We start from the raw sequence: 15,395 nt of genomic DNA, 5'->3' as shown, positions 1-15,395 counted from the left end.
AGAATGATGCAATAAATGTGTAAATTAAAATGTGTTAAATGTCGCAAAAAAATCCCAAAAAAGCTTAATTTGAATTCTATAAAATCATATAAGTAGTTCATAATCTGAATAATAGTTAAATGTTTTCTAATAATTACAGACACAGAAGTATTTTTTTTATTCAATAAATAAATACAAAGACCAAATAAATTTCCTGTGTGAAATATATTACAAGATGACTCAAAATTATATTACATTTAAATAAATAAATAAATAGTCTATATTCTTATCTATACAAGTGATTCGCTGCGTCCACCCCTCTGACCCTCCTCCTATGGTGCATTCCAGGAAGCTGACACTTTACTGAATTAAATCATCTGACGCGCGTTGTCTCCCCATTCTCGGATGGAATAAGCCGCTCGAGCCGGTAGCCCGAGCAGCAGTAGCAGCGGCATTGAGGCAGGTTGTTTAAGGACTGAATGTCGTATTGACTTCTAAAGGGACTCGCAGCCGACAAGGGGGTAAGAGAAAAGAGAGGCTGTCAGAATGGCTTCAAACTTCAACGATATAGTCAAGCAGGGATACGTGAGGATTCGGAGCAAGAAACTGGGGGTGAGTACAGTCACAGTCTGCTGGACGTTACTGTGTGGTCAGTAAATTTGGGTCTCAGCATCTGCCGATGCATCTGTGTTTAAAAAAGCTTCAGAGAGCGCGCGCTGATCAATGAGAACATGCTATCATCGTGCACGAGCAAATCTACTCACTGCAGGCTTTATTCTTAGTGGTCAGTTATTTTACATATATATAGCTTAAATCCTTTTCTGAATTAGTCAACAATACTATAATGTGTAAGTATGTTGGTTTGGCTTTCTGTTTGTGCTTAAAGTAGCTTAATGTGTTTTGTTTTAAAAATTGTCACATTATTGTTCCATAAAAAAAATATAATAATGATAAATAAACACTGGCACCATGCACTATTATTAATTTATTTTGATGTGTTTTATTTTCAAAGTTATAATGGATTTGAGTGCATGTAAAATTTTTAAGATTATTACGTTTAATTAAGAACATGCTGTTTTCAATAGTTTCTTTGCATATTTAGAAGACACATTATTCGATTATATAATTCCAGCCTTAAGCAGCATCATGTGTACTGTTCACCTGATTCTGCAGCTGTGACAAGAGTGAGTAGGTCATTAGGTCTGTGTAATACAGCAGGTGGATTTATCTCTGTGCTTCACTGCCACAAAATACTTTATACAACATCACCTGTGCAACAATGAGAAGCTACAATTTAAAGAACTCAATGTTTAGAAATAAACTTTATACTATATTTGGCAGCAATGTACAGTATTGTATCATAGCAGCAAGGGGTTTGAAGACTTTACATTTTAGAGTGTCTATCATCTAAGTCAGGCTTTTTGTTTGAATACCAAGTGGAGTTCAGATTGTCTTTGAAAAGCTGATGTTTTCTGGCCAAGATTGCTCTTATGAGAAATATCATAAGAGCAAAGCTCAATATGCAATACAATATAAATCAGAGTAAAGTAGAGCATATAATACACACGGTATACAATACAGTATAGCAGGTGAATAGTAAACATTGGAAAAAATAAAATAAAATGCAGTCATGGACCCAGCACAATATACAGAATAATGCAATAACATATAAATAACAACATATGTACAATACAGTACAGTACAGCACAGCACAATGTAAACCGTATACAAAACAATATGCAATAGCAGCACAAGAAGAAAAAAACAATATTGTCAAGGTGCATCAATTTACATAATTAAATAGGCCTATATGTTAACAATAAACTAATAATGAACAGTGTAGGCATCTTGTATTTTTCTTAAGCCTTTTTCACCATACAATATATAACATAACATATAACTTAAGCTCAAATCAATACTTGATGCCTCTCACAGCCAGATTCAGTGATGTTTGACCAAGAAGGTTTGTTTTTGCCCTAGACATGGGTTACGAGACGTGAGATAAAGTTTATTGCCACAGATATTGCTTCCATATGGACTCACCCTAATTGTATTACTTAAAAGGCAGCTTCATATCATTTGTTGATTTTTGTTGGTTATATAAAGTTACCAGCCCCATTACATATATATATATATATATATATTATTAGTACAATACATTAGTCTATAAATATATAGTTGGGGTCACATTTCTTTGGAACACATATAAAAATAAATGCACATTAATGCAATATTTACTGTATTTCTTCTGGCATGCAAAACGTAGAAATATAATTTTATAATAGCGCTGTGAAAGAATATAACCGCTTTCATTATTTTCAGATTATGTGCAATGGGTTCTGGTGTCGCATTTGTCATTAATAGAAGGATATGAATGTTTAAAAAAGGAAAAATGTGTAAAACTGTGTTAGTGAGGTTGCTGCGAAATCACTGTAAAACCTTGAAATATGAATTTACAATTCAGTGCACCTGACATTAACTGACCTTCTCACACAGGCACAATGACCTTTGAACTCACCATCTTGTCCACCTTTGGCATTTTCCCACTCTACACATATCTCATACATTGATGATTAAAACCCGAGACAACAAAACAGCGGAACACTTTTATTTATATTTAAAATGACCATTATTGGTCTTTAGTGCCATTTGTATCTATTTGAGTATAATTTTTTCATTTGATAAAAATATGACAATGAGACAGCAAGTGGTGCTCCTTTGAAGGTTTAAAGGGAAAGACTACTTGTCTTATCAGAGCTGGCACAGGCTTTTTTCTATAAGTATGATGTTTTAGACTACAGGATCAGCTAAGCGTTTCTCTCTGATATCTTAATTTTCCCATTATTCTTTAAATAAAGTCAGTTCTTAATTAGACTAACTCATTTATGGTTCGATTTCTTGGTCCGAACTTGAGTTTGATTCCATCCTCCTCCCCTTGCCCACGCTGGTTTCTTTTTACATTGCACTGTTGCAAACACGAAGTATGCTTGCGCCATCAACGTGAGGACCACTGTGTAAAACTGAGGAAGAGAATATGTCGGTTTTACTGTTATTGAAGTGTTTGTCCCTTTTGATTTACCTACCCAAACTTTACACACAGAGAAAGGCACTTGTAGATGCATTGCAAGAGATGCAAAGAATGTGAACTGCTCTCCCAAGGCAATTTATTTTGAAACAAGCATCTATGAGAATGTAAGTAGTTTGAATATAAGTTTGACCAATTGCATGCAAAAATGCTAATTATACGTAATCAAAAGTGGTTTTCTAAACTGTATTGGTGTTCACATGAACCATACTGCTCAAAATCAAATAGCTTTCACACCAACCACACAAACCCAACTCAGCAAAAGTTCTAGTGAGAAAGCACTCTGAGACTGTAATGCATTTCTTCTGCCATCTTAGGCCTAGTTCACACTAATACGTATTCATTTGAAAACGCATGTTTTTCTCTCCGTTTTGGCCTTCTGTCCATACTGAGCTTTTTGAAAATGCACTCCAAAGTGGATACATTTGAAAACGCCGTTTTCGCATTGTTGTGTGGACTGTGAAAAAGGATTCTTTGGAAAACGATGACACGTTTTAGTCATGTGATCTATCCAACCAAAACAATCAAGATGACGGCCTGTGTTATAGCGGTGCTGTTGTGCCTGATACTCACTTTGATAGCGTTGTTAAAAAATAAATGTCACTTTGTACAACCTTCACACATTGCATTCCTACAAAGGTGAAGGGAAATTTACTCGGAATTGGTGTCTGGCGACGGAACACGAGGACAATTGCGTTTCAGACCGTACATGCAGCGGGGGTTTTCCGCATGCGCAGTGACACGATTTAAGTATTTTCATATGTTTCATTGTGGGCAAGCAACTTTTGGAAAATGCTTGAAAACGTTAGTGTGGACGGAGAGCGTTTTGAAACGAAAATGCCGTTTTCAAATGTATCCGGATTAATGTAGACGTAGCCTTAATCTGTATCTACCCAGCAGACAGCCGGGGACTTTGTACATAAAGTAAACCCAGTCTGTACTGAAATGCTAGTGCCCTTTAACCTTGGATAATTTCACATTTTGTCTCTATGTCGTCACTGTTATCCCAGACAGTCACAGTTGCGTCATAAAAATAATTATAAAACCTGATAATGCATTGTGAATCCATAGAGAATCAACTATAAGCTTACCCCGAAGCAGTTAACTTAAACCTACCTTTCCTCTCAACACTTCAAATGGAAGTGCAATCTTATTTGAGATGTTTCTTGACCCATATTTGAGACCTGTGTCTCTATATGTACAGGCAGTGTTGTAATGTCGGAGATTCATGTATGACAGAGATGATCCTAACATGAGGCTTTGGACAATGAAAATGTCATCAGTATCTTGCAGAAGAGCCCATTAGATATGTAAACATTGTCTAGCCCTATAGATACTGTGGCAAGAAAAATATGTGAACCCTTTGGAATTATTATTTGGTCATAAAATGTGATCTCATCTTCATCAAAGTCACACGGATAGACAAACACATATGGAATGATATTCCGGACATTATTCAAAAGGAATTGCAAATTGTATTTGCAATTGCGTTTTCAATTTGTGGACGCATAAAATGTGACATAATCCAAACGCAATTGCAAATCGCGCATTACGGTTTGCATTTTCGTTTAAGCGAACGCACAGTGACTGCCAAATTTCAAATGGAAAAGCAAAGTCCGTTTGCAACTGTGTTTCCCATATCGAGTTTTGGCCCTGTCATATTTAAATAGCAATTTCAATTACCACGTCTGCTTTTTCACTTTCTCAGCGTCGCATATGTAGCCAGCCAAAACTCAAATGGAATACTATTTTTTTTATTTTTTATTTTTTTTATTGCAATATTAACAAACAGAACAAGATGATACATACAAGAAATATAAACAATCTTTCAAAACAAAAGAGAAATTATGGTTCAGAATACATTAAGAGAGGAAATGTGAAAGAAATTTAAATATATTCAACAATAGTCTAAAAAGAAAAGAGAGTAAGAGAAAAAAGGAAAAAAAAAAAGAAGAGGGCACAAAAGAAAAAAACATTAAGAGAGAATATTAAACATGGCACTAATTCTGGATGTTTTCATTGCTTTCTTGTTAACAGAAGTTGAAATTGTATTTAAATACATCTTCAATTCTTCTTTGAAAAAGCTAAAGTGGGGTTTACTTTTCATATATTTACATTTATGGATATGAAACTTTCCAATATATAAAAGAAGGTTTATACAAAAACATGCATTAATTAGATTCTTGTCTTTAACATAAAATCCAAAAAGAATGTGTCTATATGATAAAGAAAAGTTACATAAAACCTTTTGGACAATCAGAGCATCAATATTGTTCCAGAAAGACCGAGTAAAAAGATATTCCCAAAACAAATGATCAACAGTTTCAGAGGAGGCTTCACAAAAGAGCAGGAAGTATCAATATCATTTCTAAATTTCTTTAAAAAGTATTTAACTGGATAAAATCTATGAATAATCTTATAGGATATTTCTTTAACTTTATTAGTTAGAAAGAATTTCTGAGGAAGTGACCAAACATATGACCATTTAATATCATCAAAAGGTTATTCCAATAAGAAATGGAGGAAGGAATTGAAGTAACAGGGTCCAAAAATAATGACCTAATTTTATAATTGGATTTATGTATTGAAAAACAAATAGAACCAACCACAGTAGATTCAGGGCAAGGGGGAGAAACAGAAGTCACTGTAGCACTATTATTGTTTCTAAACAGCATACAGATTTCCAAAGAGATGGCCTTGAAAACTATATTAAATTCTTTACTAGATACTGGGAATTTGTATCCTGAAACAAAATCGGAATAATTAAACAAATTACCTTCACTATCAAATAGCTGGTTTACTAATATCGTATCAGTTACCTAACGTAACCTCGGTTCTCTCTAGATGAGGGAACGAGTATTGCGTAAGCTAGCTTACGCTACGGGAAAGATTCATCTTTTCTGAGATATTGAAGCCAAAAAATTATCCTTAATTTTTGTATCCATTGTCAACGCAGTGCGGCAGCTGCAGACCTTGAGCGGGCTAGCTAGCGAGCTCATAGGTTGCTCTGCGGCAACTGCTGCAGCCTATAGACGAGCTTGGGCGAACTCGCATCCAATGAGAGGCGTCCGCGCGCTCACTGCATCAAAGCCCGCCAAAATGGGCGTGACTTGAGTGCATATAAGCGTAGTTCGTAGGCTGGAACCCTGGTTTTCATTGACTGAAGCGAAAAGTCGCTCGTGGCGCGAGCACGGCCGGCTACGCAATACTCGTTCCCTCATCTAGAGAGAACCGAGGTTACATTAGGTAACCGATACGTTCTCTTACGAGAGGTTCTCTCATATTGCGTAAGCTAGCTTACGCTATGGGAACCCATTGTCAACGCCGTGCGCGCCAAGCATCCACTGTATGAGCCCCAGGGAATTAAGGGGGGACCCGGGGGAGCCCTTATGAGTGGGGAATTGGCCGGCAAGAATGCGGGTCATTGATTGTGTAATACATAAGCACATAGTGGGAAGGGAACGACAGAGCGGCGGTGCCGGTCTGTGTGGAATGTGTCCCATCAGTGCAGCTCACCAGGGGAGCTGTAGCGTATTAAACCGCTAGTAGTTTTGCCTGCAGAGCGGGCACTTCCATATTGTAAAGGTGGAGGGGGAAGTCCATCCCGCTGCCACACATATGTCGTGAATGGAAATCCCGCTGGACCATGCCCACGAGGATGCCATGCCTCTAGTGGAGTGAGCCCTAATGCCCAACGGGCATGGCAGGTCTTTTGACGCGTATGCAGCAGCAATAGCGTCCACTATCCATCTAGATAGTGTCTGTTTCGAGGCGGCGAGACCTTTGGTGCGCCCTCCGAATGAAACGAAAAGCTGCTCAGAGCGTCTGGAAGCGGCGGAGCGCGCAGTATACAATCTCAGTGCTCTGACCGGGCAAAGGAGATTGGCGTCGCGTTCGCTGTCGGGTGCTGGCAGCGCCGATAGGGAAATGACCTGTGCTCTGAAAGGAGTACCGATCACCTTGGGAACATAGCCGTGTCTAGGCTTTAAAATGACCTTGGAGTCACTTGGTCCAAACTCAAGACACGCAGCGCTGACAGACAGCGCGTGAAGGTCTCCCACACGTTTGACTGATGACAGGGCAGTCAGAAAAACAGTTTTGAGTGAAAGGTATTTCAAATTCACGGATTGAAGTGGTTCGAAAGGGGGGGCTTTCATAGTTTCGCGAACTATAGAAAGATCCCAGATAGGAACCGATGGGGGGCGCGGGGGGTTCATCCTTCTAGCTCCCCTGAGGAAGCGGATGACCAGCTCGTTTTTACTGCAACGGCCGCCACATACACTTTGAGCGTGGATGGGGATCTGCCCTTATCCAGCAGCTCTTGTAGAAATACGAGCAGCGACGACACCCCACATGTCCGCGGGTCCAGGTCTCTGTCGGTGCACCATTTTGAGAACACAGACCATTTTGACGCATAGAGTCTTCTTGTGGAAGGGGCTCTAGCGTGTATGATGGTGTTTATTACTCCTGGCAGAGGGACGGGTAGTCGTTGATCACCCACGCATGCAGCACCCAGCGCTCTGGGTGGGGATGCCAGATTGTGCCGCGAGCTTGAGAGAGGAGATCTGCTCTCACTGGGATGGGCCACGACGCTGTCAGTGACAGCTGCGCAAGCTCCGGGAACCATGTCTGATTCTCCCAACGCGGGGCTATGAGGAGCACCGAGTGACGCGTTTCCCTGATCCTCTGCATTACCTGTGGCAATAGCGAGACGGGAGGGAAGGCGTAAAGCGGGCGTCTGGGCCAGTCCTGGGCCAGCGCGTCCTCGCTTTTCGAGAAAAATATTGGGCAGTGAGAGTTCTCTTTGGACGCAAAGAGGTCTATCTCTGCTCTGCCGAATAGGTGCCATAACGTCTGGACTGTTTGAGCATGCAGGGACCATTCCCCTGGGGGAATATTGTTTCTGGACAGTCTGTCCGGGCCGTCGTTCAGGTGGCCTGGCACGTGCGTCGCCCTCAGCGAGCGCAGGTGGCACTGGGACCAACTCAGTATGCGTTTCGTCAGATGGAATAGGTTCCTGGATCTGACACTGCCCTGACGGTTTAGGTAGGATACCACAGATCTGTTGTCCGAACGGACCAGGACGTGGTGACCCTGAATGACCGGGAGAAAGCGCACAAGCGCGTACTCGACCGCTATCATTTCCAGACAATTTATGTGAAGGAGCTTTTCCTGAACTGACCATAGGCCGAAAACCGGAGAGCCCTCGTAGACCGCGCCCCAACCCGTGTTGGACGCGTCTGTCGAGATGACTTTTTGGCGAGATACAGCTCCCATTGTCACTCCCCGCTGATACCATTCGGCCACTGTCCAGGGCTGCAGAGCTGAAATACAGGTCTGAGTCACCTTGATGGGCTGGCGGCCTGTGGCCCAAGCCGGCGAGACGCACGGGTGTTTAGCCAATGCTGAAGCGGGCGCATGTGCAGTAAACCCAGCTGAAGTACTGCTGCGGCTGAGGCCATGTAACCTAGCACTCTCTGGAATTTCTTCAGAGGCGTGAGGCTGTTCATCTGAAAAGATGCGGCTAGTCGCTGAACACGGCGCGCACGCTGTGTAGATAAGCGAGCCGTCATTGCCACGGAGTCTAGTTCTATTCCAAGGAAGGAAATTGTCTGACTGGGCTGTAGTGAGCTATTGGTACAATTGACTGCAAGACCCAAACTGTTCAGATGGCTGAGGAGAACTGCTCTGTGAGACAGAAGCTCCATATGTGACTGTGCCATAATCAGCCAGTCGTCCAAATAGTTCAAAATTCGCAAACCCTGACTCTGCAGGGGTGCGAGCGCCGCATCCATGCACTTCGTGAAAGTACGGGGTGCTAAGGACAGGCCGAACGGAAGGACGGTGTATTGATAAACCTGGCCGTCAGGCTGAATCTCAAGAATGGCCTGTGATGGGGATTTATCTGAATCTGAAAGTATGCATCTTTCAGATCGAGAGAAATAAACCAGTCCCCTGGCGCATCATGCGCGAGGAGTTTCCTGATTGTAAGCATTTTGAACGGTCTTTTTGCAAGCACCTTGTTCAAAACCCTGAGATCTAATGTGGGTCTGAGGCCGCCGTCTTTCTTGGGAACAAGAAAATAACGGCTGTAAAGCCCCGACTCGCTCAGAGAGGGTGGCACTTTCTCTATGGCCCTTTTGCACAGAAGGCTTGCTATTTCTGAACGAAGCATGCACGCTGCTTCCGTGTTCACAGTGGTTTCGAGCCGCGCTCTGAAGCGAGGAGGGCGGCGATCGAACTGTAGCAAATAGCCCTGTTGTATTGTGCTTAACACCCACTTGGATATCCCTGGAATAGCTTTCCACGCTTTGAAGCATAACGCTAGAGGGTGAATGGCCAATTCGCTCTGATTGCCGCACACAGAGCGCTGAACAAAATGTGTGAGCGCGTTTAGTCTGTTTATGCATGATTGCTCGCAGACAGCATGAACAGGCTGTTTTGTGAGTGACTTCCCGATTGGAATGAATGGGGAAAGAGTCACATCTGTTATGTGATGCGCAAGCATAGTCATGGGCACGGGACTTACACACAGAGGAATGTTTGCTGGCCGTGTAACAGAGCGGGCAGAGAATGGGCGCGCACACGTATTCGTGGGCGCATTTATTGACTCTAGCGCTCGAGCGGTTCGTAACCGCTTTATGTGAGCGTGCTCTGGTGGGGACACGAGACATGCAGTGCTTGTGTGTAGAGGTGAACACTGGATTGTGGGCACATTTTCTACACATAGGGCTGGTCGTGTGACAGAGCAGCCAGAGAATGGGCGCGCGCATGCATTTGTGGGTGCCTTCATTGACTCTGACGCTCGAGCGGTTCGTAACCGCTTTATGAGAGCGTGCTCTGATAGGGGCACGGGATGTGTTATGCTTGTGTGTAGGGGTGAACACTGGGTTGTGGGCATATTTTCTACACATAAGACATGTTTGCTCTTTACAAGATTTATTTGGGTCGCCGTGAAAACGGCGTTTGAGTGCAGGCAAGCGGGCAGTGTCACTGGCTTGTTGGCTGCTAAATTCACCACTGCAGTAGCCTGAGAGAAGGGGACTGACAGGGGGCGAAGCTTTGACGGTGGTCTGGCCGCGGCGGGACTGAGCCGTCGTTTGTTCAACACAGTTAGGAAGACTTCGGCTGCTCGGGTTTCAGCGTTACCTTAGATCGAGGCCCGGGGGGGGGGAGGGGGGGCAGGAAGAGTTTCATGGCTTGGGTGGCTTTCTGGACTTCTGAGAAGCGGTCAACAATGCCACTCACTGCGGAGCCGAAGAGACCGGTCGGAGAGAGCGGTGCGTTGAGGAACGTGGAGCGCTCTGCTTCTCCCATGTCAACTAGTGTTAGCCACAAGTGTCTCTCGGTCACAGTCAGCGAGGCCATGCACTTCCCTAGAGCTTGGGCTGCAGCTTTGGTAGCGCGAAGGGCGAGGTCTGTCGCGCTTCGTAAATCAGTAACAGCCTCTGGGTGCCTGCCTTTCTCATCCCACTCCCGAAGAAGGTCTGCTTGTAGGATCTGTAAAACGGCCATTGAGTGCAGAGCAGATGCGGCTTGGCCGGCGGCGGAATAGGCGCGGCCAGCATAGGCGGAAGTCGCTCTGCAGGCCTTAGACGGGAGCACAGGCTTGGAACGCCATCTCGCGGAGGGTGGACAAAGGTGTGCTGCTACCGAATCCTGGACCGGGGGGATGGAGGAGTAGCCTCTCTCAGTGGCGCCGTCCACTGACGCGAGAGAGGTGGAGACGTGGGAATGGGACCTGGCTGAAAAAGGAGCGTTCCACGACTTTGCAAGCTCCGTGTGTAATTCCGGCAGGAAGGGAGCGGCCCGGGCCGCAGGTGTAGAGCGGCGATGGCTTTGAAGAAAGCAGCCGTCGAGTCTGTTGGGTGCCTGCTCAGGGGGCGGTGACCACTCGAGCCCGAGGCGGTCGACGGCCTGTGTGAGGAGGCGTGTTAACTCCCTTCGACTCGGCGCGGGTCCTGCTGGATTCCTGGGCCGAGGAGGAGGCTTGGGAGCCTGACCACTCCTCGCTGTCCGAAGCCATGATGGAACAGCGGCCCTTATCCTCCGCCTCTTCATCCGAGATGGCAGCAGTCGCGGCCGCTCGGCGGCAACTGCGGCGTCCGGGGCGGGGAGGGTGAAAGCGATGCTCGAGGGAGAGGCTCCGGCGAGGCAGTCGCTTCAACCACAGTTTCCGGCAGCCTTTGTGAGCGGCGCTTCTTCCTGCGCGGCTGAAGGTAAGGCGGCGCGGCGTTTCTGCTTTGAGCGCTCGAGTCGAGCCCGCAGGGTCGACATCGGTAGCTCCTCGCAGAATCGCATCCGCCCTCAGTGAGGGCGAGCTCTGCGTGCCCCAGTCCCAGGAAGAGAGCGCAGATGATGTGGCGGTCTCCTGTGCTGAGAAGGGCGCGACATGAGGCGCAAGTGGAGTGAGGCATCTTGAAAAAGACGCTCGTACTCTTTTGTGAATAGTTCGTGAGAACTAGCTTGCTGAATAAAAGGATACGTCGTCGGATGGCGTAGCTCGCAGGATGGCTGAAGGTGGCTGAGACGGCCGGCTTCTTCTAGCGCTGTCCACGCTTGCTTGATGCCCCTCAAACGGCGACGCGGCTTCCAGGTCAGCGATGCGAAGAGCTTCGCTGAAGAGATGAAAATCAGGGTTCCAGCCTACGAACTATGCTTATATGCACTCAAGTCACGCCCATTTTGGCGGGCTTTGATGCAGTGAGCGCGCGGACGCCTCTCATTGGATGCGAGTTCGCCCAAGCTCGTCTATAGGCTGCAGCAGTTGCCACAGAGCAACCTATGAGCTCGCTAGCTAGCCCGCTCAAGGTCTGCAGCTGCCGCACTGCGTTGACAATGGATACAAAAATTAAGGATAATTTTTTGGCTTCAATATCTCAGAAAAGATGAATCTTTCCCGTAGCGTAAGCTAGCTTACGCAATACGAGAGAACCTCTCGTAAGAGAACACCCCATTATTGAACCAGTTTTCAAGAAATAAAGATTTCCTCTTATGAAGAATATTACAGTTGTTCCAAATTAAAAAATTGTGTGGCGAGAAATTATGCTTGTAAATAAGTTTCCAAGCCATAAGCATCTGCTGATGATAATTGGAAAGTTTGACAGGAAGTTTACTAATTGAATAATTGCACATTAAAAGAAAATGTATACCTCCTAATTGAGAAAAAATATATCTTGGGATTATACTCCAAATAGAAGATTGATTGTGAAGGAAACGTTTAAGCCAATTAATTTTCAAGGTATTGTTAAGAGAATCAAAATCAATGAAATTTAAGCCACCTTTATTATAAGAATTCAAAATAACTGATTTTCTAATACTCAAATGGAATACTAATTCTCTTAGTATTTCCATTTCCGATGCCTTACACAGAAACCTGTCAATCAGGGTCAAGGGTGGGATTATGCTATGGGGCGTGTTTGTCTTGGGAAGTGACGTCACTCACAGTCGACGGTCAAGAGGTGATGCCCGGTTTATCAAATCAAATCAAATCACTTTATTGTCACACTACCATGTACACAAGTGCAACAGTAGGTGAAATTCTTGTGTGCAGTTCCGAGCAACATAGCAGTCATGACCGTGACGAGACATATACCAATTACAATAAACAACATACTTACACAAAACAATTTACAAATCAAATGTACACATACTTACACAACACAATAATTATATACAATGTACAGTAAACAATACACACAATATACAATATACAATACAATAAGTAGGAGTATATGAAATATATATATATATCTATGAAGTAGTATATTGAGGAGAATATGTTGACAGTCCAGTGTGAGATTATAGATGAATAAAGTGCAGTGCTAATTATTGATCCTGATAGACTGAGAGTGATGTCACTTCCCAAGACAAACACGACCCATAGCATAATCCCACCCTTGACCCTGATTTACAGGTTTCCCTGTAAGGCATCGGAAATGGAAATACTAAGGGAATTCGTATTCCAGTTTTGGCTGGCTACATACGCGACGCTGAGAAAGTGAAAAAGCAGACGTGGTAATTGAAATTGCTATTTAAATATGACAGGGCCAAAACTCGTAAGATATGGGAAACACAGTTGCAAACGGACTTTGCTTTTCCATTTGAAATTTGGCAGTCACTGTGCGTTCGCTTAAACGAAAATGCAAACCGTAATGCGCGATTTGCAATTGCGTTTGGATTATGTCACATTTTATGCGTCCACAAATTGAAAACGCAATTGCAAATACAATTCCTTTTGAATAATGTCCGGAATATCATTCCATAAACACAAGCTAATAACATACAAATAATTATAATCTTTCTTGTCTTTGAACACATTTCATTAAACATTCACAGTTCTGTGGTAAAAGTAAGTGAACCCTTGGATTTATAACTGGTCGATTTAATAACTGGTTGATGCTCCGTTGGTAGCAATAACCTCAAGTTAATTAATGTGGTTTTTATTGTCATTCAACCATGTACAGTTAGTACAGTACACAGCGAAATGAGACAACATGCCTTGAGAACCATGGTGCTATATAAACAACAGGGGACAAACACAGAACCACATGAGACTACACAGACTAAATAAGACCTACACATTCCTACATAAAGTGCACCTGCAAACATGTGCAAAAAGTACAGGACAGTACAATAATTACTTAAAAGGAACAGGACAAAAGGCACAGTAAGAGAGAGCTCTCTCAACCTCAACCAAGCGTTACCGGAAGCTGCAGATTAGATCTGCACAATGCTCAGGAGGAATTTTGAACCATTCTTTCTTACAGAACTGCTTCAGCTCAGCCATATTCTTAGGATGTCTGGTGTAAAGGGCTCTTTTGAGGTCATTCCACAGCATCTCTATTGGGTTAATGTCTAGGCTCTGACTGGGCCACTCCAAAAAGGTAGATTTTCTTTTTTTGAAGCCATTCTGGATGATGTTTTCTTGTTGGTTTGCAGTGCCCCTTTTACACCATACATAGTGCTGGGTGTTCTTCCCAAACAATTCCACCTTAGTTTCATCAGTCCACTAAACATTTTCCCAGTAGTGTTGAGGAGATGGTCTTTGACACTTCACATGAACAGCAGTTGTTTTTGTTTGGAAAGCAGCTGCTTCTTTCATGGTGTCCTGCCATGGACACCATGCCTGTTTAATGTTTTCCATAAAGTGGGCTCATGAACCGAGATGTTAACCAGTTCCAATGATTCCTTCAAGTCTTTATCTGTCACGCTAAGGTTCTGTTTTACCTCATTGAGCATTCTTCTGTGTGCCCTTTGAGTAATCTTGGCTGGACGGCCACTTCTAGGGAGAGTTTCCACAGTACTAAATTATCTCCATTTATAGGTAGTATGTCTAACTGTGGACAGCTGAATATCTAAGCTCTTCGAGATAACTTTGTATCCCTTTCCAGCTTTATGCAAAGCAACAATTCTTGATCGTAGGTTTTCTGAGATCTCTTATTTGCAAGGTCTGTTCCATATCAGTACTTCTTGTGAATAGCAAACTCAAAATGTTTAGAGTGCTTTTAAATAAAAAAAAAAATAAATAAAAAAAAGGCAAAATAGCACTAAGCCACACCTCCAATCTCATTTCATTAATAGGATGTAGGTTTTATATATAGGACTCTTTTTAGTTTTTGTTGACGTCATTATCCTAGAGGTTCATGTACTTTTTCAGACCTACACTGTGAATGTTTGAAATATGTATGCAATATGTAAAAGAAATATACAATAATTTGTGTGTTATTAGTTAAAACAGATTGTGTTTGTTCATTATTGACCTAGATGAAGTTCAAACCAGAATTTAAGACAAATGTATACATAAATACAGGTTATACATAAATTCCAAAGGGTTCACATATGTTCCTTGATCTTCATGAACCAGACAAACACCCAAACCATAATTTCCAAATTTTATGTTAACTAAACGTAGTGTGCATCCCAATTTCCCTCCCATTCTTTCCCCTTTGTGAGCATTGATGTATAGATGTTAATTACCTGACAGCAGTTTTGGATAATTCTTTCTATTGTCTGTCACTGTGCACATAGCTACACCTGTGTCATATTCATACCTATTCCCTGTTTTCGTGTTTATGCTAACAGTGTTTATCCAGCTTTCATCAAATTGATTCAAACAAAGAGAGGAAGACAAATTGGAGCCTCTTATTAGTGCTGATGAATTGCCCCCCACAGCAGCAGAAGCTGCAAATGTTATTCAGAGTGAATAATGCTGCACTATTGTGCTATTTCTCTCGCAGATAAATCTCCTCTCAGTCTTCACTCCAACATTTCAAATCATCGATCCCTGCTTTTTTTAATTACAAAAAAAGCACTTTTGTTTTGAACTAGG

At 43.1% G+C, this 15,395-nt stretch overlaps 1 protein-coding gene across 1 annotated transcript in view; it reads left to right on the top strand.

Moving 5' to 3' along the window:
* The first annotated feature begins 511 nt into the window (after positions 1–511).
* Positions 512–15,395, top strand: part of LOC127634540 (docking protein 6-like) — a 116,316-nt gene continuing 101,432 nt past the window's right edge. Inside the window, exon 1 of the mRNA XM_052114143.1 lies at positions 512–591. Coding sequence (XP_051970103.1) covers positions 526–591 — 66 coding nt within the window. The 5' untranslated portion in view covers positions 512–525. The remainder of the gene's footprint in view (positions 592–15,395) is intronic.

The sequence above is a fragment of the Xyrauchen texanus genome, chromosome 41 (genome assembly GCF_025860055.1).
Source record: "Xyrauchen texanus isolate HMW12.3.18 chromosome 41, RBS_HiC_50CHRs, whole genome shotgun sequence".
Taxonomy (NCBI): Eukaryota; Metazoa; Chordata; class Actinopteri; order Cypriniformes; family Catostomidae; genus Xyrauchen; species Xyrauchen texanus.
This window is presented reverse-complemented; position numbering and strand designations above follow the sequence as displayed.